At 47.1% G+C, this 15,537-nt stretch overlaps 2 protein-coding genes across 2 annotated transcripts; both read left to right on the plus strand.

The window, feature by feature from the left end:
• Window positions 1-1,196: 1,196 nt before the first annotated feature.
• LOC129197721 (keratin-associated protein 5-1-like) lies at window positions 1,197-2,878 on the plus strand. Its single transcript, XM_054806416.1, has 2 exons — window positions 1,197-1,280; window positions 1,820-2,878. Exon 2 carries the CDS (start codon window positions 1,859-1,861, stop codon window positions 2,876-2,878), a length of 1,020 nt encoding a protein of 339 aa, XP_054662391.1. The 5' UTR covers window positions 1,197-1,280; window positions 1,820-1,858.
• An 11,622-nt stretch (window positions 2,879-14,500) lies between these two features.
• On the plus strand, window positions 14,501-15,103 carry LOC129197502 (keratin-associated protein 16-1-like). Its single transcript, XM_054805991.1, has one exon. The coding sequence runs from the start codon at window positions 14,501-14,503 to the stop codon at window positions 15,101-15,103; it is 603 nt and encodes a 200-aa protein (XP_054661966.1).
• Window positions 15,104-15,537: the final 434 nt, after the last annotated feature.

The following is a 15,537-nucleotide window of genomic DNA, read 5'->3' on the forward strand; positions in this document are numbered from 1 at the left end:
AGTGAAGCTCTACTCTGTAGGGGAGGGTGGTCAAGGGTCCTTCGGTGCTCTGCTCCCAGAGATGCACAGCCCTGCAGCAGCAGGAGCAGCCCTCCTCCCTGGGGTGACCTCAGAAATTAAATATTTAATCACGTCAGTCACAGACCCAGGTCCCGTGAATTCCCTCTGACCGGAGAGATAATTTTTTTAAAAAGACGTAGTTTAATTTGAAATCCTAAAGATGCTCAGGGCATCATGTGAGGCCTTCAGGCTTTCATGCAAAATAAATATTAACATCATTAATGAATAATTGCAACATGATCATTAACATCAACACTCATGACTGCCAATGGGTGACTGAGAACTGAGCATAGAGTTATTCCAAAAATAACATCCGTAGGTGGATCTTTCATTACTCAAGGTCATACTAGAACTTAAAAAAACGGAATAGGAATTTTGCAGATCAAGTTATGCTAAGCAGAAAGAGGATGTAAAACTTCCAGAAAAGTTTGGCATTTTGCTTTTATTTAAAAATGTCAAAAAGGAATTGGAAAAATATGGACTTCAATTTGACCCAAACTCTATTCCAAATTTCCATCGTGAATTTGCACAGTCCTTTGCACCTAAAATTTCTGATATTGGCAAGGCCAAGGGCATGTATTTTCCCATGCATGGATGGGATAAGGCAGCAAGGGATGAGATGTCAAGAACTTTCTGTTATATATTTGCCCTTTGCATGACCAGAGATTCCAAAGAAAGACATTGGACTTCACCATTTCTGCATTCAAAAACAAAACACAGGGCCATGGAATTACACTTGCTGGAATTTAATTTAAAAAAATCATATCCAGAAGTGACTGACGTCCAGAAGGCCTTTGCATGACTCTGGAATCCACTGCTCCTCAGTCTTAATTATGATTTTTATGTTAATTAAGCACTCGCTAGCTCTGAACAAGCCACCTAGCATCCCAATGTAACAGCGTTACCATATGCAAAATGAGCAGAAACATACCTTTTAAGCAGTTCACAAGCATCACACAAGAATTAACTTGACATTAAAAAATTGTAAAAAATTTACAGAACAAATTGATAATAACACAAAATTGAGGGGTTGGTCAAAACCAATGAGGCAAAGACTAAATAGATGAAGGCACATTCAACAAATAAGTATAGGCTTAGTACGTAAATCACGAATTACTGTGGGGTACCTCATTTCCGGCAGGACAATTTCGAGCTAAATAAAAGGTCTCCCCGTCCCTTTGCTCCTCACTCAACTGCACCGCTCAGTTAACACGGTAAGTGTTACCTATTAGCAGTGTGCCTTGACAGCAATGGTTCTCATTTGGTTTTGGTCAAGCGATGAATTGAAATATGTCTTTGTATCTGGTCTTTGTAGGGTGTTGGGCTGGATAACCTTTAAAGGTTTCTTCCAACCCAAACTATTCTACGTTTCTATGATTCCGTAATCTACAGCGCGCTCTGAAATCCAGATTTTCCTAGCCTGTTGGTCTATTGCTTATTGCAAAAAAGACAGTTGGTAGAGAGAGCACAGTGGAAAATAAGCTTCTTGGGATGGAAGTTCAGGGAGTGACCTTCATGGATGAGCACAGGAAAGTTAGTTTTCAGGATAGTTCAAAAAAGGCACAAATATTGCTGGGATAGTAACAGGTGGCTCAATTTCTGTAAGGATCTTTTTTCACAACTCAAGGCAAATAAATAGGAAGCGGTGTGTGATATGGCTATCACCCATGGGCCTAGACAGCAGCATTTGTAAGTCAAAATAGATGACATCTGTATGTTTGGAAAGATGGGTTGTATCTGAAAGTACGCTGTGTTTCAGGTCCTCGCTCCTTCGAGCTTTGACTACCCTACGAACAGCATGTGCTCTAGTGGATGTTGCTCTACCGGATGCTGCTCCGTCGTGAAGAGCAAAACAGTGTGCTGCAGCCAGCCGTGCCAGAAGACCGTCTGCTGCAGCCCATGCCAGCGGTCCTGCTGCTGCGACCCGTGCCAGAAGCCCTGCTGTGACCCGTGCCAGCAGTCCTGCTGCTGTGACCCGTGCCAGAAGCCCTGCTGTGACCCGTGCCAGCAGTCCTGCTGCGACCCGTGCCAGAAGCCCTGCTGTGACCCATGCCAACAGTCCGTCTGCTGTGACCCATGCCAGCAGTCCTGCTGCGACCCGTGCCAGAAGCCCTGCTGTGACCCATGCCAGCAGTCCTGCTGTGACCCATGCCAGAAGCCCTGCTGCGATCCATGCCAGCAGTCCTGCTGTGACCCATGCCAGAAGCCCTGCTGTGACCCATGCCAGAAGCCCTGCTGCGATCCATGCCAGCAGTCCTGCTGCGACCCGTGCCAGAAGCCCTGCTGCGATCCATGCCAGCAGTCCTGCTGTGACCCATGCCAGAAGCCCTGCTGCGATCCATGCCAGCAGTCCTGCTGTGACCCATGCCAGAAGCCCTGCTGTGATCCATGCCAGCAGTCCTGCTGTGACCCATGCCAGAAGCCCTGCTGCGACCCATGCCAGCAGTCCTGCTGCGATCCGTGCCAGAAGCCCTGCTGTGACCCGTGCCAGCAGTCCTGCTGCGACCCGTGCCAGAAGCCCTGCTGTGACCCATGCCAGCAGTCCTGCTGCGACCCATGCCAGAAGCCCTGCTGTGACCCATGCCAGCAGTCCTGCTGTACCAAGGTGTGCCAGAAGTCCTGCTGCTGCTGTGGCCAGCGCCCCTGCTGCTGCTGTGGCTGCCGTCCCTGCTGCTGCTCTGGATGTCTGTCTTGCTCCTATGTGGTGAAGAAGAAGCCCGTTCTGGTGTGTTGCAGCCCCATGCAATACTGCTCTCCCATGAGGAAGTATTGCATACCCATCCAGCAGTGCTGCACCTCAATCAAGAAGTGTTGCTGAGCTAACTCTGGGTAGCAAAAGCAGCTCTGCTGGCTCCCATCTCTGGCGTGCAACAAGAACAAGCACAAGGAGATGAAAACCTGCTCATTTGCTTCAGGTTCATATGATGATGGAGTAGACGCCTAGCGATTTTCTTCTTGTTTTCAAACTTAAACTGTCTTCTTCTTTCTGTCCTATAATCATTGAACATCTCCAATGCACTTGACTATATCACCCATTGTACAAGGCAAAGAGCTATTAGGTACTAGTGGAGCTGTTAATTCTCTTCTTGGTGTATGGGACTTGGGATACCTTTGCTGTTAATGTCATCATTCTTCATTTTCTCTCTTGACTCATAGACAATAAAACTTAGCATTCAGCAAAATGCAAAATTTTGTCTTTTGGTTGTTCTTACATCACTTTCCCCAGAATGTGTCCTCATTCTGGTGCTGTTTTCTATGCCTTCAGCCAGGCTCTTGCTGGCTACAGACGTGCTCCTGTGGCACAGCAGAACAAGAAAGCTGGAGAGGGACTTTTTACAAGGGCATGTGGTGGCAGGACAAGGGGGAGTGGGTTTCAGCTGAAGGAGGGTCGATTTAGATTAGATGTTAGAAAGAAATTCTTCCCTGTGAGGGTGCTGAGGCCCTGGCACAGGTTGCCCAGAGAGGTTGTGGAGGCCCCTGGCTCCCTGGCAGTGTTCAAGGCCAGGTTGGATGGGGCTTTGGGCAAGCTGGGCTAGTGGAGGGTGTCCCTGCCCATGGAACTGGATGATCTTTGAGGTCTCTTCCAACCCAAACCATTCTATGGTTCTATGACTCTATGATTTAGGAATTAGAGAGCTGCCGAGCCATGCTTCCCATTGGCATAAATTGGGTCATGTCTAAAGACAGAAAGCAGAGCAGGATCATCCCTTGTTGCACCTACTGATCATGTGTCTCAGTTAGCTCAATTTTTACTATAAAACTAAATGGCTAAGGTAAATAAAACTCAAAGGACACAGAGTGAATGAAGCATGCATAATTCCACCACCTGAGAACACACCACTCCATAAAATGTATTCATCCCTGATACTGGAACAGGTATTTAAATAGGTACTGAGAGGAATTCACTACTCACTGAATAGCAGGCACCATCTTCTTCCACCACCATCTTAAAAAATAAAATTTCAGAAAACACATTAAATCAGCAAATTATTTTTATGTGAGCAGAGATTTTCATATGCGACGTTCCTGGATTACAAGCAGTGGAATAAAATCCAGGTGTTGGCATACAACTTAAAAGGTCCATTCCTAAAATAGTACACACATGAGTCAACAACGCCTTTTCTACCTGGCTGGGACTTCCTTTACTATTAAAATTCAGGACTCAGCTCTGAATTGCACGTCTCACGAAAATGCCTTGAGCGTTGTCTTGATTGTTTCCCTCAACCAAATCTTCAGAGCATGCAAAAGTCTGCATTAGAATAATCTTCTCTACCATGTTAGACTCCTCTGAAAACATTACTCAGGTCTTTAGGAGTTTTTTATTAACAGATAAAGCAGGTATAATACTCTGGCAGAAGGATATCCTACACCATACCATAACATACTGTATCAGAAGTGCATTCTGATAAGGAAATCTTGTGAATATTATTTTCATCATATGCTGGAAAACCTGCCGTGACAGATTCCTCCCCGTTCACAAAGGTACTGCAGCTCTCAAATTCATGTAACCACCATGGAAGTTTACAAAGACATCATGGCACGATATGGCACAGCAAATAAAAGGGATATAGTGTAGAAGATGTTATTTCTGACTCAACTATACATTAAATGCCAGTATCTCCTCAATATCTGTATGAGACTCTGATTAGCAACAGCCTTGCAGAGTTCACATCCATTTCTAAGAAAGACATGGACCTGTCGGAGCAGGTTCAGAGGCTGCCACAAAAAAAATCAGAGGGCTGGAGCACCTCTCCTATGAATACAGGCTGAGAGAGTTGGGGTTGTTCAGCCTGGAGAATACTCCAGGGAGACCTTATTGCAGCCTTTCAATACTTAAAGGAGGCTTAGAAGAAAGATGGGGACAGACTTTAATAGGGCCTGTAGCAATAGGACAAGGGGGAATGGTTTTAAACTAAAAGAGGGAAGATTCAGGCTAGATAGAAGGAAGAAATTTTTGACGTTGAGGGTGGTGAGACACTGGCACAGGGTGACCAGAGAGGTTGTAGATGCTCCATCCCTTGAAACGTTCAAGGTCAGGATGGGGCTCTGAGCAACTTGGTCTAGTTGAAGATGTCCCTACTCACGGCAGCACCGTTGGACTAGATGGTCGCTGAAGGTCCCTTCAAAACCAAACACTTCTATGAATTTATGATTCTAACACAGGGATCATCTTGGCCAATATGGTGACAATAAAGCCTGATAAAAAGGTGATGAATGACTTATTCAGTGGACAACATGTTTGAGGGTTTACACAAAGAGGGCATTACTTCCTGTAGGCAAGTATCTGGCTATTTTCACGTGACCAAAACAATGCTCCCCTAGGGACAATTCCAGAAGAGACACCCAATGTCATAGGAGATCATGTTCGCATCTTGGGAAGAAACTACGTGTCCCAGTCACCAGGGATCACCTGCCACCACCCCAGCCTCACATTCAGAGTCTGATGAACATGAGGGCAACCTTTATTTGCCACTAATAGATACTGCCTCAGCATCTTGGGACTCTCATTTAATATTGGTGTCCCCTCTCATCAGATGAAAACTCCATCAACACCTTGTTCTTCTCACGTGGAGCTGTCCTGGCTCTGCACGTGGCCCCATCCCCAAACCAGTTTCATAATATCTGCCTTGACTCCATCTTATCCTTTCCCTCCTGACTGTTCAGTCAAGCTTTGCATGCACGGCAGCCTTGGCCTTAGCACTCTGCAGCCAAAACAACTATAAGCAATTGCTGGAAAAGTTCCTCTCGGGTGCCTGAACTCAGAGCACCTGTGAGATATTAGCTGGGCTCCCAAGGTACAGAGGAAAGGCATGGAGAAGTGCACTCAGGATTGGATTTTCAGTCTCGAATTTCATGCTTGCCTACAGTGACACCGAATCAAATTGTTAGTGTGAAGCACTCAAATGTGATCATCACAAATACCATTAAATACAAGCTGTCTCAGTCTCAAAGACCTTAGAAACCATCTCAGAAAATGGAGTGTACGGCAACAACACAGAAAAAAGCTAACATGTGTGCACTACTGCTTAATTTAGACTTAATCCTTCCCTTCCATGGATGAAAATGAAAAAAATTCTTAGTAGCTTAGCCTAAATAAAAGGCAGGGGGGGTGAGGGCCAAGCACCATGGCGGGAGACCCAAGAACAAGACTGAGAAAGGAGAAACTCTTCAGTCTAACTTTGACCTGAGAGGCAGGAAAAAAAAGGATTCATATTGACCAATACTTTCCACTGGTCCCCCAAAATCCCATCCAAGTGCAGAGAGGACACACGAGCGGTGACATTTTCAAGTTCCAGGTATGGTTCTCCCAATGCTTCAACACCCGCCTCCCCCCCGGGCACATTGTTACGTGTCTCTGTGTCTCAAGGTCATTCCTTGGGAAGTGGATAGGAATACCTTACAGCTACCTCCTTTCCCATTAATGCAAATTCATTAGAAAATTCGCACCTGTTGTTTATATGTACAACTAATTACGGTGCAGAATTGAGGTGGTGAGCAAACAGAAAAGAGGTAAAGATTAAATACCGGAAGACACGTCAGAGGCATACACAGTGAAGTCAGAATTGCCAAAGAGTGCCTCATTTCCAGGGGGATGGCTTTGAAGCGTATAAAAGGCTCCCCATCACAGTGGTCTTCATTCGCTCATCTTGACTTCTCCTCTCTTGTCCTCACTGGTCAACAGGGTAAGTCAGAGCTTACTACTTGCCTTTAGGTTTGCACTCCACCGTGTGCTTTTGCAGGAAGCCATCCAGGATTTCCTGTACTGTCTAGTTTGGGACCAATTTTGAGAGATTGGATTTGAGATCCACCTGGGTGGCTTCCTTCTAATGGAACCGGTGCTGGACAATATGCCAAATGCACCGGTGTGCTATGCAAAAATGTGGAGATTTTAGGGACAGGCTGATATGGGATTATGGACAGTAGGGACTTCCCCAGCCAGTTTGGGGTGGACTTTGGGATAAGCATGATTTAGGCTGCCTAAGCAACTGGGAGATTCAGGCAGAGAATAAGAGACTGTCTCTGTTCCTTCCAGCTTTGCCTACACTACTACCAACAACATGCCCAACGGAGGTTGCGGATGCTGCGGTGGAAATAACTACTCCGTGTGCTGCTACAGCACCAGGAAGTCCTGCTGCAAGACGCCGATGTGCTGCTCGCCCATGCAGTGCTGCTGCCCCACCACCTGCTGCATGCCCATGCAGACCTGCTGCTACTCCATGAACAACAACAGAGGCTGCTGCGGCGGTAGCAGCGGCTGCTGCGGCAACTAAAGCCTCCCAGCAAAGGGCAGGCAGGGCTGCGCTGCCTGCGGCTTCCCTCCTGGCTCATTCGGTGTTGAATACGGATATGGATATGGCCCTGAACGCTCTTCCTCCTTTGCTTAGAGACTGTAGCTCTTCTCTTCTTTGTCTGCCTTTCATCAACAAATGCTTGTAATGTGCTTTGAAGTTGCTACCCACTGATCAGTGTGATTTTCCCTTGTAAGCACTAGTGCCTGCTGTTAATTTTCCTCTTGGTATGTGAGATGTTTAATTCTTTTCTCCACTGTTTTTCTTCAATCTGTCTGAAAAACAATAAAATCTGTAGTTCATGACCCTGCAAAACTCCTGGTGGTTATCTGTTTCCTAGCTGGTGAATCCAGAGTGCATCACTGCACCTATCACCTTTTCTTTGTATTTTTTTCATGTTGGGATGCTCCTGTCTAAAAGGTGCGAGCTAGGAGGGGTTGCCTACACAAAGAAAATCAATGCATCCCTGATGCAGTTCTGAGCTTCTGCCTGGGTCTATTCAAACACAGACTGAGAGTCTGGCTTCTCTGTGAGCAATATTTCTCCTATCACTGTAAAACTACGAAGAAATAGAAAGAAAATAATACATGATCTTGTAAAGGATGTGAATTTCTTCTGAAACAATTTGACACAGGCACATACCGACTAGGAAAACTCCATGTATTTCAACCAGCTAGAGGTCTACTTCAAAGCCTACAGACAGTCCCTATAAATAGTTTAACATTTATGAGATGGAAGTCTTGCCTCTGCTAAAATGTCAGGGTTGAAGTGTTAGAACAAATGACGAGAAACCTCCACCGTCTTCAAGGAGTGACCCGGTCGGTAAGAGTTGTAACAAAACATAACAGGCAAGATCTGCACCGCAGTCCTCATTCTGTGTCTAATGCCCTTTTCCGACGCTGTTTCCACACCACTTCAGTCCCTTCTTTGCATTGAGATCCATAGCCCGCTCACCAAAGACCATTCGAGTACCTAGGTGACATGAATGGCTGGACATGACTATCATGGGTGGGAGATGCCCACCCAGATCATCACTTCTTCTTGCAGTTGCAAGATTTGCCAATGAGAACTTTCCCTCTGGAGACACAAGTGAAGTGTGCCCCTTTGCTTCTTCCCCATTAATTCCTTGTAAATTAATCAGTTCTCATGGGCAGGCAAGTGTATGCCTCCTCAGAGGGCAAAGGAAATGCCATGCATGTTCTTCTGCCCTGTCTGGAGAAATTGCAATCACATGCGTTGCTTCTCCAGCATTTCGCTCAAGGAATTGCTGTCCTTCCAGGAAAGCCTGGAAAGGAGTTGACTATATTTACTGCAGGGGCGAAGCTGCATTAAAATCACATTCTGCTCCCCCTTGCACCGTGCAGAAAGCAAACCAAGGCCCCTGCTAGCATCCTCAGGGCTGGTAGCAGCTCATCTAGGAGGTTCCCTCTTTGGAGCACCCCAGGGATCCCAGAGGATGTCAGGCAGCAGGCAGGGAACTCGCCAGGCAGGCTCCACCATCCTCTCATTAGGCAGCACTCTTCTCAGGATAATGTGGAGAGGTCTTCAAGAGCTGCAATTTTAGACCGTGGAAAAAATTCCTCCCAAATACCCTGTGTTCCTGCCAACATTCAGCCCCACAGCAAAGTGCACTGCAGGCAGTGGCTGCCATTAAACAAGCAATCATCCACCCTGGCTCAGTTGCCCAAGGCTCTGCCTTGCCTTGACCTTCCTCCCTTCCTCTCTCCCTCCCAGAAAATGGTTCCACCTCAGCAGCGTCTCTTCCTGCATCGCTTCTGAGTCCCTGCCTCCCATTTATCTCCATGACCCCAGTTAGGACTAGTTTTCTGTGCTTGTCATTTCTCTTCCACCTTCATCTTCCTCTCACCCTCTCAATCCATGCTGGGCTCCTTCATTCACCACTTCCAACACCCACAAAGAGTCCTGCACAACCTCCAACTCTCAACCCCAATCCCTCCTGCTGATGAGCTGGGCAGGGGTGGTCCTGCTCAGCGCCAGGGCTCCAGCACACAAGAAGATTTCAGCTGAAAGCAAGGGGAGGTTGCAGAAGGGACATGTTGACTTGAAATGCATCGTGCCCAGTCCCAGAGCCGTGGCTCCTTGCGCTGCTGCTTGCGCAGGCAGTGCTGCCCCTTCGCTCTTTAATTAAAATGCAAAATATCCTGAAGTGAATATTCAATTCAGAGTTTTTGAAAATGTTTCTAGGAAAGCAGTCCCAGCAAAGAGAGCAAGAACTGAAATGCTCTTGTGCTAGCGATGCCCGCATGCAAACCTAAAACCCTCAGGTTGGAGGATTTGCAAAAGTTTAGGCAAAGATAGCTTTGGCATCGCAAAGATGCTCTTAGCATGCATGAGGGCAAGATGATCTTGCATGGAGTCACGTGCAGGTGACTGAGACCCAGGAGCCAGGATGACTCCCAACACATCCCAAACGCATGGTCTTCTTGCTCCCTCCTCACGTGCATGTCCTGTGACCAGGAAAAAAAATACCTATTTTCACGAAATTTTCCAAATACTTGTTTCAAACACCAGTGCGATGAAACAGTCCATCACGTGCCCGAAAGACACAACCCAGGGGTTCAGTTTCGGCTCTTACACTGATTCAGCACCAGCCGCTGCTGAGTAAGTCCATTAGCATCTTTGGCCATCACTGTCTGCATTTGACAAATGGATACGAGGACGCATTTTTTGGCTCCCTCGTAAGGTGGCAGAGAGGAAAAATTCATTAGTATTCATAGAAGCCCTTTGATTATCTGCAGGCTAAACAATTATGAGGCAAAACAAAGGTAGTGATCACAAATAATAAGGCAAAGAGTAAATACCAGAAGACACGTAGAGCTAAAAAGTATGGGTTTGGGTTAGTAAACAGGGAAGTTCGAATGGTCAATGGCTGTCTCACTTCCAGGAGGAAGGTGTCTAGGACTATAAAAGGTCTCCTGGCCCAGCTCACTTCATTCGCTCATCTTCTCTTCCCTTCACATCTCCTCACTCTTCAACAGGGTAAGTGAGAACATCTAAATCTTCCTTCCTTCTCACAAAAGAAAAATTCTGTGGATATCTTATAACAGTATCCAAATATAACCGGGTATCTAGACTGGGACTTTGGCTGAAGTTGGGCTGTTATGAACCGTGTACTAGGAATTACGGGGACGAACTAGCAGGATGGAGAGGCTACAGGAGTATCAGCAGGGCTGTGCAGAGCAAGGGGACGAGAACATTTCAGGAGCGCACAGACCAAGGACTACATGCGCTGTGATTCTTGCTAAGACATTGGGATGCCCTGGTACGAGCAGGCGGGCATCTACATTGCAGGAAAAAGACAAAGAGAAGAGTTACAAGATTTGCTACAAACAAGACAGTACTCAATTTCACCCCCTTGAACCTCCAAATTTAGCATAAACATAGCTTTGAATTAATTCTGTATTTCCAAATATCCTTCTCCCAGTCACAGACAGACTCTTTCTCTGTTCCTTCCAGCTTTGCCTACACTACTACCAACACCATGCCCAACGGAGGTTGCGGATGCTGCGGTGGAAATAACTACTCCGTGTGCTGCTACAGCAGCCCGAAGTGCTGCAAGACGCCGATGTGCTGCTCGCCCATGCAGTGCTGCTGCCCCACCAGCTGCTGCATGCCCATGCAGACCTGCTGCTACACCATAAGCAACAACAGAGGCTGCTGCGGCGGTAGCAGCGGCTGCTGCGGCAACTAAAGCCTCCCCAGCAAAGGGCAGGCAGGGCTGCGCTGCCTGCGGCTTCCCTCCTGGCTCATTCGGTGTTGGATGCATATGGATATGGACATGGACGTGGATTCGGATACGGCCCTGAACACTCTTCCTCCTTTGCTTAGAGACTGTAGCTCTTCTCTTCTTTGTCTGCCTTTCATCAACAAATGCTTGTAATGTGCTTTGAAGTTGCTACCCACTGATCAGTGTGATTTTCCCTTGTAAGCACTAGTGCCTGCTGTTAATTTTCCTCTTGGTGTGTGGGATGTTTAATGCTGTTGATGTATCATACTCCCTTTTCTTGCTTTAATATCCAATTAGTCATGAAAGACAATAAAAGTTATAAGTTATGACACTGCAAACTTATGGTATACGTTTATTCCTTTATCTTTGTCTTTTAAACCATAGCTCTGGTCTGGGATGTTTTTTATCAATTGCTTAGTTTCTGAATATAATGAATTTTTTTCAACTATTTGTCATGCTGCTGATGACAGCACCCAGCAAGTGTGATAAACGTCTTGGGTCAGTCTTTCATCCGGGGAAAAATAGTGCTTGCTAGTGTCAGCATGTTATCCAGCTACAGGAGTATCCTCCTGGCCATGCAGTTTCGTGCTCTCTTTCCCCTGCTTCTGACATCGAAGACACACAGCCTGCAGTCGAAGCATCTGTATGGTCCTAAAGCCGGAGATAAAGGTCTTTTTTGTTAATGGAAATCTTTCCAGTGGATTTGTTGAACTTTGAAGCAGGCTTCTTAAAAGGCTTGGTATCTTGTCAATAAGATGACGTAGATCAGCAAGCATTGTCTGCATGGAGGGAAAGCATCATTGAAAGATGTAGAGATATAATTCTAGCCTGGAGGATTCAGAAATGCTATCTAACTTCATCTGGAATTCTATTAAAATGTGGCAAATTTTGAGATGAGATTCAGAAATTAAATATTTGCCCTTCGTGTTTTGTAAAATCCTCGGGAAGTGACTCCAGAACATCTCTTCTAACATGAAAAAATCAAAAAAAAAAGCATAATCTTGGGACTGCACTTATAAATCTAAAATTCTTGTTGGACCTTAACATATACCAAGGCCTTTTCCATCCTTACATGCAAGTCCCGTGGCTTCCTGCAAGGCAATTACATTTTTCCTGCAGTTAAAGAATAAATTATCTCAGCGGCAGCAAATTCGTCAGGTCCAAGCACGCGCCCTGGAGTCACACCCCTGAATTCTGCACATGCTTTTCCCAGTGATTCAAACCCAAATGCTGCCAGACAAACCTCTGAGCATCTCTTACAGAGGCTCTACCGTGGAGTGAGCGCGTGGAAATACCTTTTGCACTAACAGCCCCGGGGCTGCTGTCAGAGATACTTTGCTGGTACTTAAAAAAATGCCTTGGCCATCCACAGAAATGCAAAGTGGAGCAGCTACGTGGAAAATGAGTCAAAGCAGAAGTGTCGGAAAGGTGGATAGGGTGCTTGACAAAGCCTGAAATTGTTAGTTCATGAGGTCAGCACTCCTTTGTGGCTTCCACGTTCCAGACTTGCAGCACATAAAAGGGCGTTTGGTGTTGTACCCGAGGCGCTCCTCACTTGGAAGGGAAATAATTCATTTAAATAGGGGAATGTACATCCCCTCCACAGCCTGATGGAGTCCACCCCTGCGCCCTGGCATGCCGGTGTCCATAGGGATCCTGTATTCAGAGCTCGCGTCTTCCAGTCATCCGTACTACACACAGGGCAACAGCATCTGCTCTTCACCATGGTCCTGATGTCACCCTTGATTCCCTCACCATCTCTCCAACTGCCAGGGTTCCCTATGCTCTGGAAGGTGATGAGCATCATGTCCAGACATCACAGACCTTCTCTGACAAGCAAGGTCCAACCTGCAGCCCCATCCAAAAAGCCAGCTGGAAAACCTCTTGTGTTTTCTCACAGGAAATTTCAACTTTCTACTAACAGATCAAAACCCAAAGATTTTTCGGATGGAAGTTTACGAAAGAAAGAAAAAATCCCTATTGACTGATAACATTCTCAGTGTCAGAAGATGGGTTGGTTTGGCAGAAATCGCAGTTTTTAAAGAACTAACTGTACTCTCCACACGTTTTTAGATGTCTTCTGCAACTTCAGTGCTAGGGTAGTCCATGAAGAAAGGTCATCGTATCAGGAAAAAGTTAATTAAAACCTGATGTCTGTTTTTAATGAACAGAAGCATTAAAATATAAGTTTCAAATTATGTTCTTTCTGAATCTTGCTAATCCAGAATTCAGAATTTTTTATAAACAAAAGCCCACTTGGAGTCCGGCTTTACAAAATAAAATGACAGTTTCACAAAGTTAGCATAATAAAAAGAGGTTTTCCCATTTCTAATTAGATTCAAGTAGAAATGATAACTGAGTGTGGCCCCTGTTCCATCACAGGGCACTTCCAGCTGCAGACCACAGTACCGTGGCACAAAACGTGTGGAGCGGGGCATGGAAAACCAATAAAATCATTTAATCTCTGCTGAGCATCAGGCTGGATTTCCAGCTGTGGGCAAAACACCCAGAGAGCAGTTTGGGGGAAAAACCCAGCTCCTTGAAGCACACCACGATCACCACAATTCCTGGTTTAGGGTTGGTCGGGATGATGTTAAGGTGAAATAGAGTTGAAAAATCCATCAGTTCTTACTGAAAACAGAATTTCACCTGTTTTCCAATTTTTTATTTTTTTAAAAAATTGCTCTTTATTTTGGCAGGAAGCTTGCTCGTTTTCAGTGATAGATTTTTCTCTGTTTTCTTCAGCCCTGTGGAAAAAAAAAAAAAAAACCTTTGCCATTTGCATACCTCTACTCCAACACCCTGTTTCAAGGCACGAGCCGTTGGGTGCCTGGACATGGGACTGGACACCAAGACTCCCAGTCCTTTTTGTGGTTTTTCCCACTGCCACGAGAGACTCCTTTCGGGCACATCACTCAGCATCACGGCATTCCAGGTATCCTTATCCCAGGATCCCATCTGACTAACATTAGGTAACAGCGTATTTGAACACAACCAATGGGAGAACTAATTAGATAATGGCCACTGCATATGCAAAGAGCTAAGCTGACATTACATCAAGGGAGATGCTAATTGCAGCTGATTAATCCTATAGCAAGTGCCAGAAAAAATATACGTACAGAAGTGACACTCACTCCTCAGCTATTAATTCCCATGGCATGCCTCATGTCCAAGAGAGCTTGGCTGCATATAAAAGCTTTTAGCCCCAGCGCTGTCCTCAGAACTTGGACTCTCTGCTCAGTCTGTCCATCACCGGGTTGCAGGGTGAGTTGGATTCTCTCAGCTGTCTCGGATTCCTCATTTTTCTTCCATAGAAACAGCAAAAAAAAAAAAGAAGTCGGTGGGGTTTTTTTCTTTTTCCCAGACTGTCCATCCCCAAGCGCTTGGCCATCTCTGCCACAGGATGCACTTCTGTAAAGGCAACAGCGACCAGGACTTGTGCCACGATGGCTCGGTCTGTGGCGAGAAGGGCTGGACGTGGCACGGTTCCACGGGGTGCTGCCACGAAAGCCCCGTGGGTGCCATGGACCTACCACCTTGCCACGACCCCGGCAGCATCAGCCGCGACATTGAGGGGTCCTGCCAGAGCGAGCCGCAAGGCTGCCAGCCCTTGGAGCCGTGCCCACCCCTGAGCTGCTGCCCGCCACAGCAAAGCTGCAATTTCGGCAAGCCCCGGCGGCGGGTGGAGGTGAGCCATGTGCAGCCCGTCTGCCCCCCACGCGTGAAAATCCATCGCCGGCCGCTGCAGCAGTACCGCCCACCCCTTCACTGCGAGGAGCCAGATTGCTGCAAGCCCCGGAGGCGAGTGGAGCAGTGTCCCGTGGAGGATGCCTGTCCCCCCGTGATACTGCATCCCCGGCCACCGCAGCATCGCTGCCCCTGCATCCCGTGCTGCCGCCCACCCGTCCAGCACTGCTGCCCGGTCGCTGTGCCCCTGCCGTTGCATCCCAGCCAGCACCAGCAAAAGCAGGTCCTTGTCTTGCCACCCTGCCTGCAGAAGAAATGAGCACGGGGCCAGCGAGGCACTGAGACCCCTCCCCGACACGTGCCCACACTCTGCTCAGCATGGGGGATGCTTCGCTCCTTACCCAAACCACCGATGCTCCCACCGATGCCCCCACCTCTGCTTTCAGCGCGATGCAATGCCGCCGTGGCTGATGGCTCGTTGCTGCTCTTTGCACACTGGATTCAGGGTCTGCAGTCCCCTGCCTGACCCCAGCACTGACACTTTAAATTCCCAGGGTCCTCCCCTGCCGGGGAATAGGCTTTAACCATCCAAACCCCACTTTGCTCTTCCTCAAGGTAGAGCAGCCATTTCTCCCCTCTTCTGAGAAGTTCAGCAGCCTGGGGATGGAGAAACCAGGTGGAAAGAGCCTGAGCATGGACAGGGAAACTGTCTGCCTTGGATTCAGCTTCTCCCATGGGACCGTGATTTCAAGG

This window comes from Grus americana, chromosome 29 (genome assembly GCF_028858705.1).
Source record: "Grus americana isolate bGruAme1 chromosome 29, bGruAme1.mat, whole genome shotgun sequence".
Taxonomy (NCBI): Eukaryota; Metazoa; Chordata; class Aves; order Gruiformes; family Gruidae; genus Grus; species Grus americana.

Coding starts and splice junctions, on each gene's coding strand:
- LOC129197721 (XM_054806416.1), top strand. CDS start 1,859: ATGTGCTCTAGTGGATGTTGCTCTACCGGATGCTGCTCCGTCGTGAAG.
- LOC129197502 (XM_054805991.1), top strand. CDS start 14,501: ATGCACTTCTGTAAAGGCAACAGCGACCAGGACTTGTGCCACGATGGC.